The 18,452-nt window shown below is 45.5% G+C and overlaps 1 protein-coding gene across 2 annotated transcripts in view; it reads left to right on the top strand.

Annotated features, from left to right (window-relative positions):
* LIPI (lipase I) overlaps positions 1-17,599 on the top strand; it is a 62,422-nt gene extending 44,823 nt beyond the window's left edge. Inside the window, exons 6-10 of one of the 2 annotated variants that reach the window (XM_040338793.1) lie at positions 1,341-1,508; positions 5,634-5,729; positions 9,322-9,433; positions 11,967-12,140; positions 16,826-17,599. In XM_040338793.1, coding sequence (XP_040194727.1) covers positions 1,341-1,508; positions 5,634-5,729; positions 9,322-9,433; positions 11,967-12,140; positions 16,826-16,955 — 680 coding nt within the window. In that variant the 3' untranslated portion in view covers positions 16,956-17,599. The remainder of the gene's footprint in view (positions 1-1,340; positions 1,509-5,633; positions 5,730-9,321; positions 9,434-11,966; positions 12,141-16,825) is intronic. The other variant, XM_040338794.1, reaches the window with a different exon arrangement.
* Positions 17,600-18,452: the final 853 nt, after the last annotated feature.

Here is an 18,452-nt window from a genome sequence, read left to right as displayed (position 1 = left end):
GTTTGGGTCTCGAGAAGGACTAGCTCCTTCACTGGACCGTGTCTGGAGGAAGGTATGTAGCTGTCCTGGGGACTTGTGTGTACTGACCCTGACTTGTGATCCCTGGTGATTGTGTTCTTATGGGATGTAAGTGCAAGAGGTAGCCGTGGGCTGAGACAGCTTTTGTGGGGTCTCAGCATACTGGACTTTCCCCTGTTCTCAGTAGAATCCTGGAGTGGGAGCCTAGAGAAGAGTGCCCTCTTCTTAATGTGCAGTGTTTTGGAGTATGCCCTAACCCAGGGATATGCAATTAGCGGACCTCCAGCTGTTGCCAAACTACACGTCCCATGAGGCATAGCGAGACTCTGACAGCATCAAGCATGACACCCAGAGGCAGAGGCATGATGGGACTTGTAGTTTGGCAACAGCTGGAGGTCCGCTAATTGCTTATCCCTGCTAACCCCTCTTTATTTCAAATTCTGCAAGCAATAAAAATCAAAAAGACATCCACTAGACTTGGGTTATTAAAGCTTGAGTGTATTAATCAGCGCTTGTGGTAGTGGGAAGCCCCCTCTGTACTATTGGGGAAGAATCAGCTTGTCCCCTGTGGGGGTAGCACTGTAGATCTAATAAAACAGTTGGTGGTTTCCAGCTCTCTTGAATCTATCAGTTAAAGTGGTTGTAGTTTTTTTTTAATAACAAACATGTTATACTTGCCTCCACTGTGCAGTTAGTTTTGCACAGACTGGCCCGATCCACGTCTTCTGTGGTCCCTCGGCAGCTGTCTCGGCTCCTCCCCGAGAGAGCTAACCCTCCTCTGGGAAGCTCTCTCCCAAGGGGGTTAGCTTGCGTGGCGCGTTCCGTGTGATACAGTCGGCACCAATACCTGCCGATTCTATCACTCGGCCCCGCCCCCCTGGTGCATTATTGATTTGATTGACAGCAGTGGGAGCCAATGGCTGTGCTGCTATCAATTGTCTAATGAAGAGCCGGCGAAAGCAATGTGGGATCGTGCACAAGAAGATTCGGGTCTCGGGGAAAGTAAAACGGGGGCTTGGGGGGGCCGGTGACTGCAAGGTGTTTTTTCACCTTAATGAATAGGATGCATTAAGGTGAAAAAACACTTACAACCCCTTTAAAGTGGGCTGGTGTTTTAAGGTTATTGCTGTAAAGCTGGGAACATGGGGTGATGGGTTTTGACAGTTTTGAAAAAGCCATAAAAGCGCAACTTTTCTCAAGTTTGCCTCCAGAGGGTTCATTAATTGTATCTATCAGAAACTGGGTTTCAATTAAATGAGGAAAAAGTTCCATGTATATTTTGATTACTTGCTTGTCATTTTTTCATTTGTTTTTTCCTGCAGGCTCTGAATATTTCAAGTGTGATCACCAGCGCTCAGTTTTTCTGTATATCGCATCTTTAAATGAGTCTTGCAGTGTTGTTACATTTCCTTGTGAAACTTACAAAGATTACCGTATTGGGAAATGTGTGGATTGCAGGGTATATGGATCCCTCGGCTGTCCGGAATTAGGTAAAGTAGGGAGTTATCATACACTCGCAGATTACTTTGTTCTATATAAGGGTTACCATACACATGCTAGTCTGATTTGTACAACTTTCATACAATCAACTTTGGATTCACCAAAACTGTATAATGTGTAACGAGATTGTACAATAAGATTATAACACGTGGAGATCTTCAAGTGATACTAAACACTGAGGCCCGGATTCACAAAGCATTTGCGCATCTATGCGCCGACCCACAAACTAAGATAAGCCTAAAAATAGCTTCATCCGAACGACGTAACTTGCCTACGCCGGCGTATCGTGGGCGCATATTTACGCTGGGCGCATTTGCCGTTCCCATTGATTTTCTAGGCACATATGCAAATGAGGGAGATACGCCGATTCACGAACGTACTTGCGCCCGGCGCATAATATACGCGGTTTGCGTAAGTCGTACGTCCGGCGTAAAGTTATTCCCCATATATGAGGCGCAACCCATGCAAAGGTATGGACCAGGGAATGCAAGCCGTCGTATTTTACGTCGTTTACGTTGGACGTGAATATGGCTGGGCGTAGGTTACGTTAACGCCATAGGCAGTGATCCGTCGTATCTTAGGCAGTTGTTCCGACGTGATTCTGAGCATGCGCACTGGGATGCGTCCACGGGACAGTGCATGCGCCGTTCATTATACGTATCTGTCTGAGACTCAGCCCATCATTTGCATGGGGTCACGCCTACTTCCACATACGCCGGCTTACGCCTTGGAAACCCAGCGCAGATTTGGCAGCACTGGCTTTGTGAATCCAGTGCTTGCCTCTCTGCGCTGCGTCGGCGTAGCGTATAAAAGATACGCCAATGTATGTGAATCTGGGCCAGACTGTTTAATTTACATTGTTCCATTTCTGTTCTATTTCTGTATGTGGATAATGGCACTTATTATTTTATTAAAAAAAAAATCTAAGTACATTTTTCCTAAGGGTCCTTTCACATGGGCGAACGGTTCAGTTTTTCAGGCGGACCTGAACGGACGTTCCATACATCTCTATGGAGCGACAGATGTCCGCTGTTATCCGATCCATCTCGCTCCGCTAAATCCAGACGGATGGAAATCCTACTTTTCACCCGTCTGTCGGATTGGATGAAAACGGACAGACGGTCCCCCATAGAGGAAAGCGGAGATCTGACAGGTCCGTTTCTACATAGTGTGCAAAGACGGACTAGTCCTCACCAGCTCAGCGGGGATCAACTGAGTGATCCCCGCTGAGCAAACGGATGTCTAAAAACGGATCCACCCATGTGAAAGGGCCCTCATTATTATACAGCTGTCACATGACCCAGATCTTTCCCAGCCTGTCTGCAGGGAAACATAAGCAGGAGGAGCTTCTAGTCCTCTGCTACTGGTCACATGTTAAAATAAATACATACAGAGTAAAAATACATAATAAACACAAACCCAAGTTGACCAGAATGCTACATTAAACAAAAATTCTGTTATAGATGCCATCAATTTTGAATTGCGGGACTGTGCTGCAACTGTGAGCCAAGTGTTGGTCTCGCTGCTGCTTACATGGGAGAGTTTGACAGGTGGTGCTGCTTCTGCGACAATGTCTACTCATCCGAGTGGCTTCATGCCGGCTTGTAGCTGGCGGGGCAGATCAACCGCCTGTTTTTACCATCCCCTACATTCAATATGTATATATCATATGGCAATCCAAATGGCATCATTAGAATACACTTTGTGCGGAGAGTGTAATTGTCCCAAACATGTCATACATCTCAGTAGCAGTGCACTGATACGGATACCGGTTCCAATACTAAGCATTTGCACAAGTACTTGTACTCCTGCAAATGCGCCGATGCTAAAACTGATACCTTGAGTCCCGGTTCACACTATTGCAGTGCAGGAAAATGCATGTGATTTCAACAGGAATGGCAACACATGCCATTCCTTGCTGTGGGGTTCAGTGTTGGCAGGTGGTAATTTTTTTGGGGGGAGGCGGAAAACGGTGCACCCATAGCATCCCTCTCCCAGTTGGTTAGGTCTGGAACACTCACCCCATCTATGGTGGGCAGCGATTCACCCGGGTGACAGGCAGCGGGCATCACGGGCGGCTTCCCCTTCTCTCTTCTGCGGGCATCATGGCGGCTTCCGTCTCCTCCCTCCTCCTCAGTGGCCAATCAGAACGCTTCTCCTTTTGGACAATCGTTCAGACCCGCTTCCTGATTGACCAGGAGGAGAATCAGTATCAGATTAGAGAGAGAGAGAGAGAGAGAGACTTGTAAAGCGCAACACATGCGAACTGAATCGCCTCTGGGCGTTGTATCCATTTCATGGGTAAGGAACCCCTTGACCTCAGAAGAGATGGGTTTTAATCTTTCTCCTGAAGGCCAAGTGGTCCGACTCCAGTCGGATGGTGGTTGGTAGTGCATTCCACAGGCGAGGTCCCTGGACTGCAAATCTTCGATCTCCTTTGGACTTGTATCTGGCCTTGGGTATCTGGAGGAGGTTTTGATTGGTGGATCGCAGAATGTGATTGGGGTTATGGGCTTTTATTTTTTCGCATAGATATTGGGGGGCGTTGCCTTGAATACACTTATGTATTAGACAGAGATTAGCGAATATTCATTTGCTTTTGTCACACAGCTACGTGGGCTCGGTCCGTAGTGCTCTGTGCCCCAAGCCCACCCTTTTTTGAGCCCTATTAGAACCTCTGGCTCTAATCACGTGCTTCAAACCCCCCCTGGAATCTATACAGTACATCTGTTGTCCTGCATGGGGGCCAGATGCATGGAGGGGGGATGGCACCCGTGCGCCCTTAAAGGATGGGCCGCCCTGGTGGAATTTGAACCATTCATTTTTAAGGCTCAAATCGCACTGAAGCCACAGGAAAGGTACAGGCACTTTTTTTTTCACACTGGAATCGGATGTGAACACCAATGTGACCCAATTCAGCTAATCTCACTGTGCTCTGCGAAATGTTTTTGGGGTGTCATTAACTTGGCATTGACACCTGCTTGCGATTCTGATGCAGTGTGGGAAACGCACAGGAATTGCTGCGAGTCCCCCACCATATCAGTGTGAACATCCAAGGGCAAAATTGGTATTGGAATACATTATCTGTTCAACCTTTCGTTTTTTTACTCTGGAAGACCGGGTTCTACCCCCCCTCTTTATTCCCCCCTAATATTATATAGCAATACAAAGTGGTAGTATACTCTGTATTACCACTTTCACTTACACGTAGGCCTATAATAAGGCTTACCTGTAAGTATAAAATATATCTCCTAAACCTGTACGGTTTAGGAGATATTCCCCTCGCAATGTGCCGCTGACTGCAGCGGCGCATGCACAGCGGGGATCTTCGGCTAAAGGCCCGGCGGCCCCTGGACCTTGCCGGACAGAAGTCTCCTGCGCGCATGTGACGTCATCGCCGCTCCAGCCAATCACAGCGCTGGAGCGGCGATACCCGGAAGACACGCCGAGGAAAGATAACATCTCCCTCGGCGTGGACCAGGTAAGTTACACCTTCTCACCAAAATGATTCTCTCTCTCTCTATATATCTATATCTATATCTATCTATCTATCTATCTATCTATCTATCTATCTATGCTTTTTCTGTACCTTTTTGTTCATGATCTTCCCAATAAGAACAATTGTAAATGAAAATAGGTATTGATATTTGGTATGGGCGAGTACTTGAGTAAAAGTATAGGTACAGTACTCCTACTTATTCTTAATTATTGTATTGATGCATCCCTACATCTCATAGATTTGTTGTGAACACTCGCGCATCACGCTAGGCTGAAATGTTGATTATCGGTCTGTATTACCATTTGCCGTGTTCAGTAAATGTCTTCATTACTGCAAAAGCGAATGAAACGCACGTATATCCAAAACCACCTGCACCCACCCAATAGAGTGCAACATTTCCATTTAAAATATATAACACAATAAATATCATTTCATGCTAGATTGCTCTTCATTTTTTTTTGTGTGCTGGCGATGGCTAAAATTCATTGTCATTGTGTAACCCACTCCAGGACCCTCCTAATTACTTTATATAATTGCTGAGGCCTAAAATGCACTGATTATAAATTATGAGCCTGTGTGGCGGTTGGGCACTAATGACACCGCGTGTGCGTTACAGGTTTTTACGCTGACAAGTGGAGAGATTATCTGGTGGCGAAGAATCCTCCAGTGACGAAGGCTTATTTTGATACGGCGTCGGTGAAACCGTTTTGCAGTGAGTGAAATTGAATTTGCATAAAATAAAAAGCTGTCAGAGGGAGATAATAGTAGCTTGGGGAAGTTGGCGACATTTGCTTGGAACGCTAATTGCTTCAGACGGAATAATGTGAACTGTGAATTATAAGGATGAGGAGAGGACTGTACAGTGTAGGGGGAGATGGGGGAGGGTTGTCTTCCTTTGGCCTACTTCTTTGTTGTAGCCGAAATTAGGGCCGATCCACCCAGGCTTCTTTTCACACTGGGACCTATTTAAATATTGTTGTGTGGTCGCGGCCCGCAGCTGCTTTGTTCTCTCGGCTGCGCAGTGATCTTTAATCTTTTCTGTGCTGCAGGGGCGTACAAAACAGAATTATCCCCGCCACTCGAGGGATTGACTAAGCCCTCGTCTCTCTTACAACAAAGAGAACAAGTGCACAACTTGACCTTGATTTTGTGGAAAACGCAGTAAAGATGCGGTAAACATACAAATATAATTACAGCAGAGAAGACGGGATCCTGGTGAAGACGTTAAACAGAAAAATACAGGGATTTATCAGCTCATGCATAGATAATAAAATATTTGCTTTCAAGCCATGCCAGACAATCACCTCCTACTGATCGGAGATGTATAAGCAGAATATATAAAAAAAATAAGAAAATAAATGAAATTTAATATAGTGAGGTTGATTTATTAGGCAAATAGACTATGCACTTTGAAAGTGTAGTTGCACTCAGGGCTGGGACAAGAGGTGGGCAGCTGCCCTGGGCACTGTGGTACTATGTGACGTGGGGGGGGGGGGAACCACAAGTAGATTAGGGGGAGGGGATTTGTGTTTGAAGAGGGAATTTGGGGGCGGCAGGGGGTAAGTATTGTTCTAGGAGGGGGGAGCTAAAAGTGTTCTATGGGGGTTTGCGTTGGGGAGGGGATTTGTGCTAGGAGGGGAGATTTGGGGGTAATTTTATGCTGGGAGGGAAGGATTTGAAGTGGGGGGAGAAGATGGGACTAGGAGGGTAGACGCTTTGTGCTAGTAAGGGCATTTTTTCTTTTTTTGGAAGGGGTGCATTTGAGTTGGGGGGATTTGGGGAATGGGGAGGCAAATGTTTATGCTGAGAGGGGGGATTTCAGCAGGGGGTGGATTTGTACTGGGGGAGCAGGAATTTATGCTTAGGGGTAAGCATGCAGATCAGTGCTCAGTGTTTTTGTGTGTGTGTGTGTGTGTGTGTGTGTGTGTGTGTGGGAGGGGGGTATTTTGCTGACACATAATGCTCATACATCTTAGGGGGGGGGGGGTGCAGTTTGGCATGCTCTAGATGACCTTATCCCAGCACTGGTTGCACTCCTTTTCCCCAAAGATCAGTAAATGTGGTCAAGCTTCTCTTTGTAAGAAATACCCAATCAGGTGCAAGGAAAAAAAAATGAATTTTTGCTTACAAATGAATGAATGACGGAAATCGGATCAGTAGATTTCACTAAGCTCTGGGAAAAATAAGTGCACTTTACCTGCGGTGATCGCTGCTGGACGCACACACAATCACTGGCTGCGCAGAGAGCTGTGAATAGCTGTGGCTGCTGTGCTGGCAACTTATCATAACTGAGCTGGCGGCCACACCTAACTACTGATTCCTGGCGCTTCTATTCGCACAGGCCCTAATTGCCAGCTTGAATGTAGCCTTACAACCGCCATCAGGTTTTATTGCTCGCCACTGCATAAATTCACACACAGTATTTGGGCTGGTACCAATTATTCATTATTAAACTAAAAGAAAACTCTACATTTTGAGCTGTCACTGGAATAGGAAAGTGGCGATTTTCTACGAGAGCATTTACCTTCCATTGGAGAACTCTCCTCTAATTTCCTGTTGTGTCTGGAGAAGGAAAGTAAGGGGAAATCTCCCTAATGAGCCAAACATTTTACAGATGTTAAAGGATAAGTTCACCTTTTGAAACATGTTACACCCATATTCAGGATGTAACAACATTTTACAGAGGCAGGAGCCCATGATCCCCCGTTGTGACAGTGGGGGATCTTCTCCCTGCACCCGCTGTCACAATAAAAAAAAAAAATGCGTCTGTGCGGGGCTCCGCTCACCCAGCCATGTCATTCATTCGGAGTTCTGTGAATGTGAGGGCTAAAAGTACCATACCTTCCAACCTTTTTGAGATGGGGACCAGGGACATCTATTGGCAACTGTATGTAGGCATAGGACACACCAACTGCCATGTCTCCTATAATTCTTAACAGGGAATTCTACAAAAAAAAAAGATTAGCTAAACCCACAAGTGCTTTTTTTTTTTTTAACCACTACTACTCCTTTTATATTGGCTTTTGAAGTTTAAAATCTAACATTTTGGAAATTATATAAAAGGTTTAGCACTGGGAAACACTTTTGATAGATACATAGTGCATTTTATATACAACTATATAGATCAGATCAAGATGAGGGGCAAATGAGAAGGGAAGAGGGACAGAGGGACTTTGTTACAAATCAGGGACAGTCCCTCGAAATCCGGGAAAGTTGGAAGGTATGCCAACATAGGCCCAGATTCACATATAATTACGTTGCTCCTGGGCAGCGTAACGTATGTGATTTACGTTACACCGCCGCAGGTTTACAGCGTAAGTGCCTGATTCTCAGAACTCTTACCTGTAAACTTGCGGCGGTATAACGTAAATGCGCTCAGCGCAAGCCCGCCCAATTCAAATGGGGCGGGCACCATTTAAATTAGGCGCGTTCCCGCACCGAACGTACTGCGCATGCTCCGTCGGGTAAATTACCCGACGTGCATTGCGCTAAATGACGTCGCACGGACGTCATTTGTTTAGACGTTAACGTAAATGGCGTCCAGCGCCATTCACGGACGACTTACGCAAACAACGTTGTTTTTTAAATTTAGACGCGGGAACGACGGTCATACTTAACATGGCTTAGGACAACTAGGGCTCAGCCCTAATTTTACTCGACGGAAACGATGTAAAGTTAGATCGACGGGCAGCGCGGACGTTCGGGAATCGCCGTAACTATTCATTTGCATATTCTACGCCGACCGCAATGGCCTCGCCACCTAGCGGCCGGCCTAGAATTGCATCCTTAAGATCCGACAGTGTAATTCAATCGGATTTTAGGGCTAGCTATGCGTACCTGATTCTATGAATCAGTCGCATAGTTAGGACGGCCCTAACACAGAGATACGACGGCGTATGAGGAGATACGCCGTCGTATCTCTTTTGTGAATCTGGCCCTTTGTTCCAAATCAGGGACAGTCCCTCCAAATCCGGGACAGTTGGAAGGTATGCCAACATAGCCTTTGCAGCTGTCGGCTTGTAGTTCCTAATGAACTACCAGTGTGCTGTTACACTGTGCTTACACAGATGGTTTGCAAGAGCCCTGCATTGCGCCAGTGATCTGCTGATTGTGAACTAAAAAAAGTGTGCATTTTTTTTATTTATTTTTTACAAAGGTGAACTTATCCTTTAATGTTTCCCTAAACCTGGTTACAAGATGTGCCTTCATTTTGTAGCAGTAGGCTCCTGATGCTTGCTGATAGGGCAAGAACTGGAAACTAATCTGATTGTAATTAACACTTTTTGGTGTCTTCCCTTTTTTAGTGTTTCATTATTACTTGGATTTTATTACATCAAACACTAATACAAGGAGGGGTTATATTACCATCAAAGTCGAATCTACATCCGGAAACATAACTGAATCAAAGTTGGACCAGTAAGTTTTTCAGTTCATTGTGTATACTTTGTTACTTTTGACACATTTTAAGAACTTTCAATTTTTTTTTCAGTGTAATGTCCCTCCCGAGAGACAGCTAGCAGGAGATGGGCTGTCTCTGTTGCCATCACTTGGCTGAGACAAGCAGTGGCAAGAGACAAGCTGCCATGCTCATCCTCCCTCTGCATTCCACTTGCTGCTTCTTGTCTTGGGCAAGTGCTTGGAGCCAGGACAAGCACCAGTTATCAAGCAGTCCTCTCATTGCTAGCTACATTGTTGGAAGGCTGTAGGGTAACTTGACCAGATTTAAAAAATTAAATCTGGGGACATACTTTTTTTTTACTAGTAAGGGCGGCAATCTGCGACTCTTGCCCATCGCCGCTGCTGCCTGCCTCACAGCCTGTTAATTCTGATGCCGCGTACACACGATCATTTTTCGGGTTGTAAAAAACTACGTTTTTTTTCAACTTGATCATTAAACGGCCTTGCCCACACACGATTGTGGGGAAAAAATGCTCTAGCAAAGCGCGGTGACGTACAACACAAACGACGGCACTTTAAAGGGGAAGTTCCATTTGGATGGAGCCACCCTTTGGGCTGCTTTAGCTGATTTTGTGTTAGTAAAAGACGATTTGCGCTTTTCTGTCTGTTACAGCGTAATGAATGTGCTTACTCCATTACGAACGCTAGTTTTACCAGAACGAGCGCTCCCGTCTCATAACTTTCTTCTGAGCATGCGCTGATTTTTCACGTCGTTAAAGCCCACACACGACCATTTTTTACAACCCTAAAAACGTCAGGGTTAAAAACTTTGTGAAAAAATAGAGCATGTTCAATTTTTTTTTTGCCCGTTTTTCAGAACCCGAAAAATGCCCTGAAGCCCACACACGATCGTTTTTAATGACATTAAAAAAAAACTTAATTTTTTACAACCCGAAAAACGATCGTGTGTACGCGGCATTACTCTCCGGTCCCCGGGTAATACTGGGTGGGGAGTAGAGGAAGCTCACTCTGCCAGATAAGGCTCCAGATAGGCAGGCGGCTGGTCGGGACTTGAGCCAAGGCAGACGAACATGCGAGCGGAGCTGAATGGCCATGCACCTGAAACTGAAGAAATCTTCCCTCCGCTCCGACCAGCACATGATCATCAGAAAGGGGCACAGATAATGAAAAAAATACACACCCTCCCCCCTAAGCTACAGCGGGGGGTTGTAATTCAGATTTTTTTTTTATTCTGCACTGTCTGTCTTTTTAATTTGCACCAGCCCCTGTTCAAATCCAATCCAGGGACAAAACATGGGACAGACTTGGTCTGGGGACAGTGTCCTGAATCCGGGGACTGTTCCCGGAAAATGGGGATGTCTGGTCACCCTACAGTAGGGGGAGGAGGGGGGTAGCATTACTGAACCTATAGGCTAAAGCTGGCCATAGATGGAGCAACAGGCTGGAACAAGTACCGTATTTATCGCGGTATAGCGCGCTCCCGCATATACCGCGTACCCCTAAAGTTGCCCCGAATCCTGTGGAAAAAAGTTTTTTTGTACTTCCAGTTTTGGTGTCTTGCGCGGCGGCCTCGTCGGGTCCGGCGTCCGTCTGCGGCTTCGGGTGTCCTCTTCGTCGGGTCCGGCGTCCTTCTGCGGCGTCCTCGCGTCCTCCCCGCTCGTTTCCCGCGCCGAGTTTGAATACTGCGCCGACATATACAGAGCGCAGTACACTCGTGTATTGTCGGCAATGCTCGGCTACACTCGCGCTGACGTCCTGTACGTCCAGGACGTCAGCGCGGGAGGAGCCGAGACTGCCTGACAATATACGAATGTACTGCGCTCGGTATATGTCGGCGCAGTATTCAAACTCGGCGCGGGAAAGCGGGTATCGGCGTATACCGCGCACCCACGATTTTGCCCTGATTTTCAGGGCAAAAAAGTGCGCGGTATACGCCGATAAATACGGTATATCACTTGATTCCCCCATCAACAGTCATTGTTGATGGGGGGGGGGAATCACTCCCGCGGAGCCATTGTGTTCTCTCAGCAGGGGAACAAGGGGATTGATCAACTTTGGTACATTTAGTCTGTCCATACATGGTTCAAATCTTATTTAGTCCTTGCTGAACTGCCCGAGAACCGAACGGTCTATGGCCGGCTTTACTAAGCACACAGGAACATGGAACCAAGTACAAGTGTAGGGAAAAAACTAACATATTATTGCACCCACTGAAACTGCATGGATGGACGAATCTCCTACTGCAGCAATTTTATGTCTGAAAACCGATGCCATCAGCTGTCAACATACCTGAAAAGTGCCTGCATCTGTATGGATACTGGCAACAAGCTGACAAGTTTCCGCCTGGCTGCTTTGATTTATAAATTGTGCAGGAATTTCGCTCTGTGGAGATGTCTGTGAAAGTGGCAGTGAAGCTGAATAGGATCATCCCCATTGGTCTGGAACTAATATGCAGACCAGCGCCAGGTTAAGGTTTTGTGATCAGTTCAATTTAATATGTTTACTATCTGCACATATTGCTGTTTTCCAGGGATGCTGCCGTGTTTGAGAAAAATCAGGAGGTTACCCTGCTAGCCAAATTTGATCAGGATTTCGATCAGATTTCAAGAATCTTTGTGACATTTACCACGGGATCTGTGGTAGGACCAAAGTACAAGCTGCAAGTTCTAAAAATGAGGCTCCGATCCACAGCAGATCCATACAGGTGAAGCATTTGTACAAATACATTCATTTGTTGGACCATTATGTCATAAATTCATTACAAATGGGCACAAGAGACTGGTGGTACTTTTTCAGTTCTTGTGGAGCAAGGGCCCCGACCCCTAGAGGCCTAATGGTGACCTCCAGAGTCAGGGAGAGCCAACATTCTTCTTTGTAGAGTGGGTTACTAGCAGTGTTGCTCATCTTACTTTAAAAAAGTAATTAGTTACAGTCAGGGCTTTTTTTCAGGGGGAACTTGGGGGAACTCAGTTCCACCACCTCTGGCTCAGACCCTTTGGTGCCTGCTCACCACAATCACTTGTAAACACAGAAGTCTGGTTTCTGTGTTTACAAGTGACAGCTCTGCACTCTGTGTGTAACCCTCTGAACTCTACACTCTGTATGTAATGCAGTCCTGGTATTTAATGCCCCTTTAAGACCCTTCTACTGTTTGTGAAATCTGAACGGGGTCATGGTTGAGTTCCTGCACCTATTTTCTGAGAAAAAAAGCTCTGGTTACAGTTACAAATTACTTCTCCGAAAAAGTACCGTATTTATCGGCGTATAACACGCACCCTAACTTTAAGGCCCCATACACACGATAGAATCCATCCGCTGAAAAATCCCAGCGAATGGGTCTCAGCGGATAGATCCTATGGTGTGTACACTCCAGCGGATCTGTTTCCGCGGATATTTATCCCCTGGGATGGATTTCCAGCAGATAAATATTTGATGACATGCTATCAAATCTATCCGCTGGAATCCATCCCAACGGATGGATCCGCTGGTCTGTATAGACTCACCGGATCCATCCGTCCGAAGGGATCCCCCGCATGCGTCGTAATGATTCGACGCATGTGTGGAATTCCTTATATGACAGTGTCGCGCACGTCGCCGCGTCATAATCACGGCGACGGCGCGACACGTCATCGCCAGAGTTTTTCATCGCGGATAAATCCTCTCGTGTGTATGGGGCCTAAGAGGAAAGTTTCAGGAAAAAAACTTTCCACAGCCCCCTGCGTATAACACGCAGGCACAGTTTACCCTCTATTTTCAGGGTAAAAAAGAGAGTGTTATACGCCAATAAACACAGTAATTGCGTTAGTGACTCAGTTACTACATTGAAAAAGTAATTAGTAATTAGTGCAAAGTAACTGTGACTTTTTTTTTATATTCTACAACATGCCTCACTGTGCCATCTGTAACCATGCCTCACTGTGCCATCTGTAAACATGCCTCGACGATCTCCCTACCTTCTCCTGTTTGCAGAGATGTCAGACGGCAGCCATCCGCGGCTGAAAGCAACAAGGGTCATAATTCCTGCTGCTGTATGTGTACACTTCTGCCCGCTGACTCTGCAGCCAAAGGGGAGCGGTTAGGGGGTAGTAAAAATGCAGCAAAAAGTGGCAAAGCACGGGATAGGTTTCAGTGCCTGTCTCAATAAACCCTGTGCATCGATAGTTAGGGGTCAGCAGTGCGTAACGCACAGGCCACTTTCACAGAGTACAACCAAAATGACCTTCTTCCCAGTACAAATCACCCCCTATAGTCCATATCTCCCACAGTATAAATCTCCCCTTGTATCCCTAAATTCCCCCTCCTCGTCTACCCACTCAGTACAGACTCTTTGACCAGTACAGACTAACCCCACCAACAGAGACTCCTCAGCATAGACCAACCCCCCAGCCTAAACCGCTCAGTGTGGAGGCACTCCCCAACAAAGACCACTCAGTACAGAGTACAGTACCCCCTGCACAGACCAATCTCAGCAACGCAGACCGACATCCCCAGCACAGACTGACCCCCAAATTACAGACTCCCTCAGCACAGACTGATTCCCCCATTATTCAAAAGCCGCGCCTCCTCCTCAGACTGTTCCGTGATAGGCGGAACAGTAATTTTCCCAGCAGAGCCTCTGTTCAGTGTTCCGCCTATCACGGATGTCCTCTCGTCCGAGGCTGAGGATGAGAAGGCATCCGTGATAGGCTGAACACTAAACAGAGGCTCTGCTGGGAAAATTTGTGTTCCGCCTATCACAGAACAGTCTGAGGAGGAGGCGCGCTTTTTTTAATAATGGATGGCCGACAGCTGAGTCCGGCTGACACAGGTAGGTGTAATTGCGGTAACGCCGCCCAAGTAATGGGAACGGCGTTACCGCGAGGGGAAGAGTAATCTGGTAGATTACTCGTTACCCTCAAAAGGGGCATCATTGGGTAACGGCGTTTATTTTAACGCTGTTACTTACAACACTGGTCACTAGGCTTATGAGTGTAATGCAAGATAGAATGATTGGGCGCCAGCCACTTTTTGAATGCGAACAAAGGAGATTTATGGTCTCTTAACAAGAACTGGAGGAGAGAAGGTTAGGACCTGAACACCCTTAGGCAGATCATGCAATAGCAATTGGCAGACTCTGAGAAAAAATAGGCAGATAGAGCTATACAGGTTGAGGGCCTTTAAGCTGGTTGCAGCACTGTATTTGTAGAACTGCTGTCTCCTAGGGCAACTGAACTTGTAGGTTGACTTCAACACAGATCTGTACACATACCAGACTTGGTATCCCCATTGTGTGGGACCCGGCCTCCATCTCAGTCTCCTGCTGTAGCTTTTCTCACTGAACTCCTAGTTTTCTCACCAGACTTTCAGATCCCAGCTTCCCGCTGGATCACCTGACCACTTTCACAGCTAACCCGCTGTATACTCCAAGCGTCACCCACACTACCTGCTGGGTCCCTGGCTTGGCTCTCTGCTAACCCACTGAATCCTCAAGTGTCACCCATGCTCACCTGCTGGGTCCCTGACTTGAACGCTGAAGCTTTCCTAACTTGTTCACTGTCCCCAGCTAGTGCGAAATGCTTCTCTGGTACTTCTTCAGACTTCACAAACCTAGCCTCTGATAACAGGAGCAGTTGTCCCTTACTGTCCCCTTTTATCTCTGACCTTTTGGTTCTCACTTGCCTCTGGTAAAAGGAGTGGTCGTCCCATGTGGCAACTGCTTCTCCTTTACCTCTGGCAACACTTGGTTCACTGTCCGGCTGAACCACTTCAGCGATCAGGCTTCCCTAGTGCTGAGCCTCTACTCAGACTTAGGCCTAGGCCTAACATTCAGCTGCTGCTTCACATACAGCACCCAGGCCTCAGCCAAGGGCTAAAAAAACACTGATCTCTGACTCATTCCCCTTAAATGGACTCTCCCCAGCATGCTTAGCCACTAATATGATTGGCTGAGAAATTGTCTATTAACAACCTGAACTCACTGTGGTCTTGTCATTCTAATGCCAAAGGCAGCAATGCCACCTATTGACAGAAGAGAGAAATGCACTAGATTCAGGTTTAGGGCAAAAAAATCAGTGGATACAACTATTAGCCAGGCTAATTACCACCTAGCATAACTAAATTTGTTAGCAGCCCTACCTAATACCAGGGTGCTACACTTGAATTTGCTGAGTGTCCTATCCAATAGCAGTACAGTAATACCTTGAAATGAGAGTAACTTGATCTGAGAGCGTTTTGCAAGTCAAGCTATTTTTTTTAAATAATTTTGACTTATAGCCCCGGTCAATTTATTTTTTACCATCCCTGTCCCATTGCAGAGATTTCCCTTCACTTCCTACCCCATAGCCAAACAGGAAGTGAGAGAAAATCTATGCAAATTAAGGCCCCCCAGGCCCTCAGAACTAGTGTCCCCACTCAGAATTTTCAGCAAGGGGTGTGGCCTTGACAGGAAGGGGTGGGCCATATTTAAATTAGGGGTGCACGAGTTTAGTCAGGCCTAGGGCAGCAAAAAAACTAAATACACCACTGGCGGGTGTCATATATTGGCTGGTCTCAGCTCCCTCAGCAGTTCCCGGAGTCTGGCTGTTAGTCCGGGTGTGTAGATGGGAGGACCACTAGTACCGGACCAACTGGCAAACATGGGGGTTGTTTGACGCCCCCCCCCAAAAAAAAAAATGTCTATCTTCCACAAGTGTAGAAGAGCCCATAAAGAAGATCTATACTCTCTCAACCAACATGAACTATTTTAAATCCTTGTGCTGCTAGCATTAGTAATGTAATGTATTACATTTACCATCTAGTTACTAATACTAGCAGCACAAGGATTTAAAATGGTTCATATTGATTGAGGGAGTATAGATCTGTTTTAAGGGCTCTTTTATTTCTTTTTTTTTTTTTTTTTATTTCCTCATTTGCTTCCTTGTTTCTGGCTCAGACCAAAATTACATCATACATCTCATAAGTCTTTATGAACATTTTTTTTCTTTTAACTGGAGGAGGGACATTCTTCACTAAGCACACTCTCCTGCCTGAATGCCTGAGCTAAGGGCAGGTGGATTCCAGGAAGTAAATGCTACATGATCCATGCCTTACTCAATGTTCAATGTGATTTCTCAACAAAATAAAGCATGGAGACATGGATGGATCGGGCAGTCTGCTTTGTACATTAAAAATGGATTAAATAGTGTTTTCAGTTTGTGGTGCTCAGATGCAGTTTTTAGTTCCTCTTTACAGCAAACCTGATCTTTTCTCATTCGAGGCAAACCAACAAGTTTTCTTTGATCCCCTTGGCTCTAAGCGAGATTATGAATGAAATGAGGGATTTCATGCTTGCGGCGATGTTTGGGTAATGTAAGTGCTCAAATGTTCTTCAACAGAAAACCAGTAATATCTTTTGTGTGTTCTGTTTTTCAGAACGTCATTCTGCCGATACGACTTTATCTTACAAGAAAACACGGAGGTGGATTTTTTGCCAGTTCCTTGTGAAAACTCCAACTTCTTTTCCTCGTGTTGCAGTGAAGACTCACAGCAATGTTCAAGATGAAGAGACGCTCGGTGGTAGCTCAGCCGTTATATTCACATAACTGAATGTTCAACCAGCAAGCTGAAGATAAAAAGAGATACCCATAGCAAACCATCAAATGCCAGAGTCCTATCCCTCAAAGATGAATTTTGATTGGTTGCCGTGGGCTGACGCACTTTGCACTGTACCGTAATGGATAGGTTTGTTTCACTGTGAACCGCACTTGTTTTGAAGGGCTAAAGCCAGCCATACATGGATCAAACCTCAACCCGTTTAGTAGAGACCGGCCAAGATTTGCTCCATCTATGGGCAGGCTTATTGTACCCAAGTCTATCTGTCAATCAACTTGGGTACAGCCAGCCTGTCAGGTTTTTTACATGTGATTACTGCCGACAGCTACAGTATAGTCGCTAGCAATAATCATTGTGTTCTCCTGGCGGTGGAGCCTTCCCGGCTGGCAGAGCACGATAATGGTAACTAGAGAGAAATGTGGGTAAGTGATGAACTATAAATGCACCACATCCCTAGGTAGTTGAATGGAAAAATATTGTAGCAATGTGGAATTGTTTAGGTACCATACACAGAAGATATAAATATTAAAAATGTATTGATATACACAATTAAAATGAGTCAAAGATACGAAAACATGGGTACATCGCGATTAGAGTGTCATAAAATATATATATATATATATATATATATATACACACACACAAACAAATATATAAAAAAAATATATATATATATTAGCAGTATCATGGTTCGTGTTCCCAACATGTTTCGCCTGTCAATGATTCTTCAGGAGATGTTGAAGTCCACAGTTAGTTTACAAGGTGTGTGTATATATATGTGTGTGTGTGTGTGTGTGTGTATATGTAATATATATATATATATAGATATAGATATAGATATAGATATAGATAGATAGATAGAGAGTGTGTGTATATAATATATATTTGTGTATGAACAGTGGTCATCAACATTCCCTGAAGAAGCCTTGACAGGTGAAACATGTTGGGAACATGACACCGCTATATATATATATATATATATTATACTATGACACTGTAACCGAGCTGTACCAATATTTTTGTATCTTTTTAACATATTTAATTGTGTATATCAATAAATTGTTACATTTTATATCTTCTCTCATATTTTCTGTGTATGGCACCTAAAAAATCCCACATTGCAACAATAATTTTCCATGACAACTAGAGGGTGAATCTTCCTAACCGGGACACAGACAGCAATAAAATCCAGGGGTTCTAATCTCTCTCCTCTATCCAAAGCTAACAAAAAAAAAAGTTTTGCCCTTAGTTACACTTTAAAGAGGAGGTTCAGCCCCCCCTACTAAAAATTAAGTTCGCAGCTACAAATACTGCAGCTGCTGACTTTTAATATTGGGACACTTACCTGTCCAGGGAGCCTGTGATGTCGGTGCCCGGACAATTTTCGGATCGGATGTCAGATGGAGCCGCCGCCATTCCTGGGAAAGGATCCCGGCAGTGAAGCCTT

Source organism: Rana temporaria, chromosome 2, assembly GCF_905171775.1.
Source record: "Rana temporaria chromosome 2, aRanTem1.1, whole genome shotgun sequence".
Classification (NCBI taxonomy): domain Eukaryota; kingdom Metazoa; phylum Chordata; class Amphibia; order Anura; family Ranidae; genus Rana; species Rana temporaria.
Note: the sequence above shows the minus strand (reverse complement) of the source record. Positions and strands in the feature narration are given on the sequence as shown.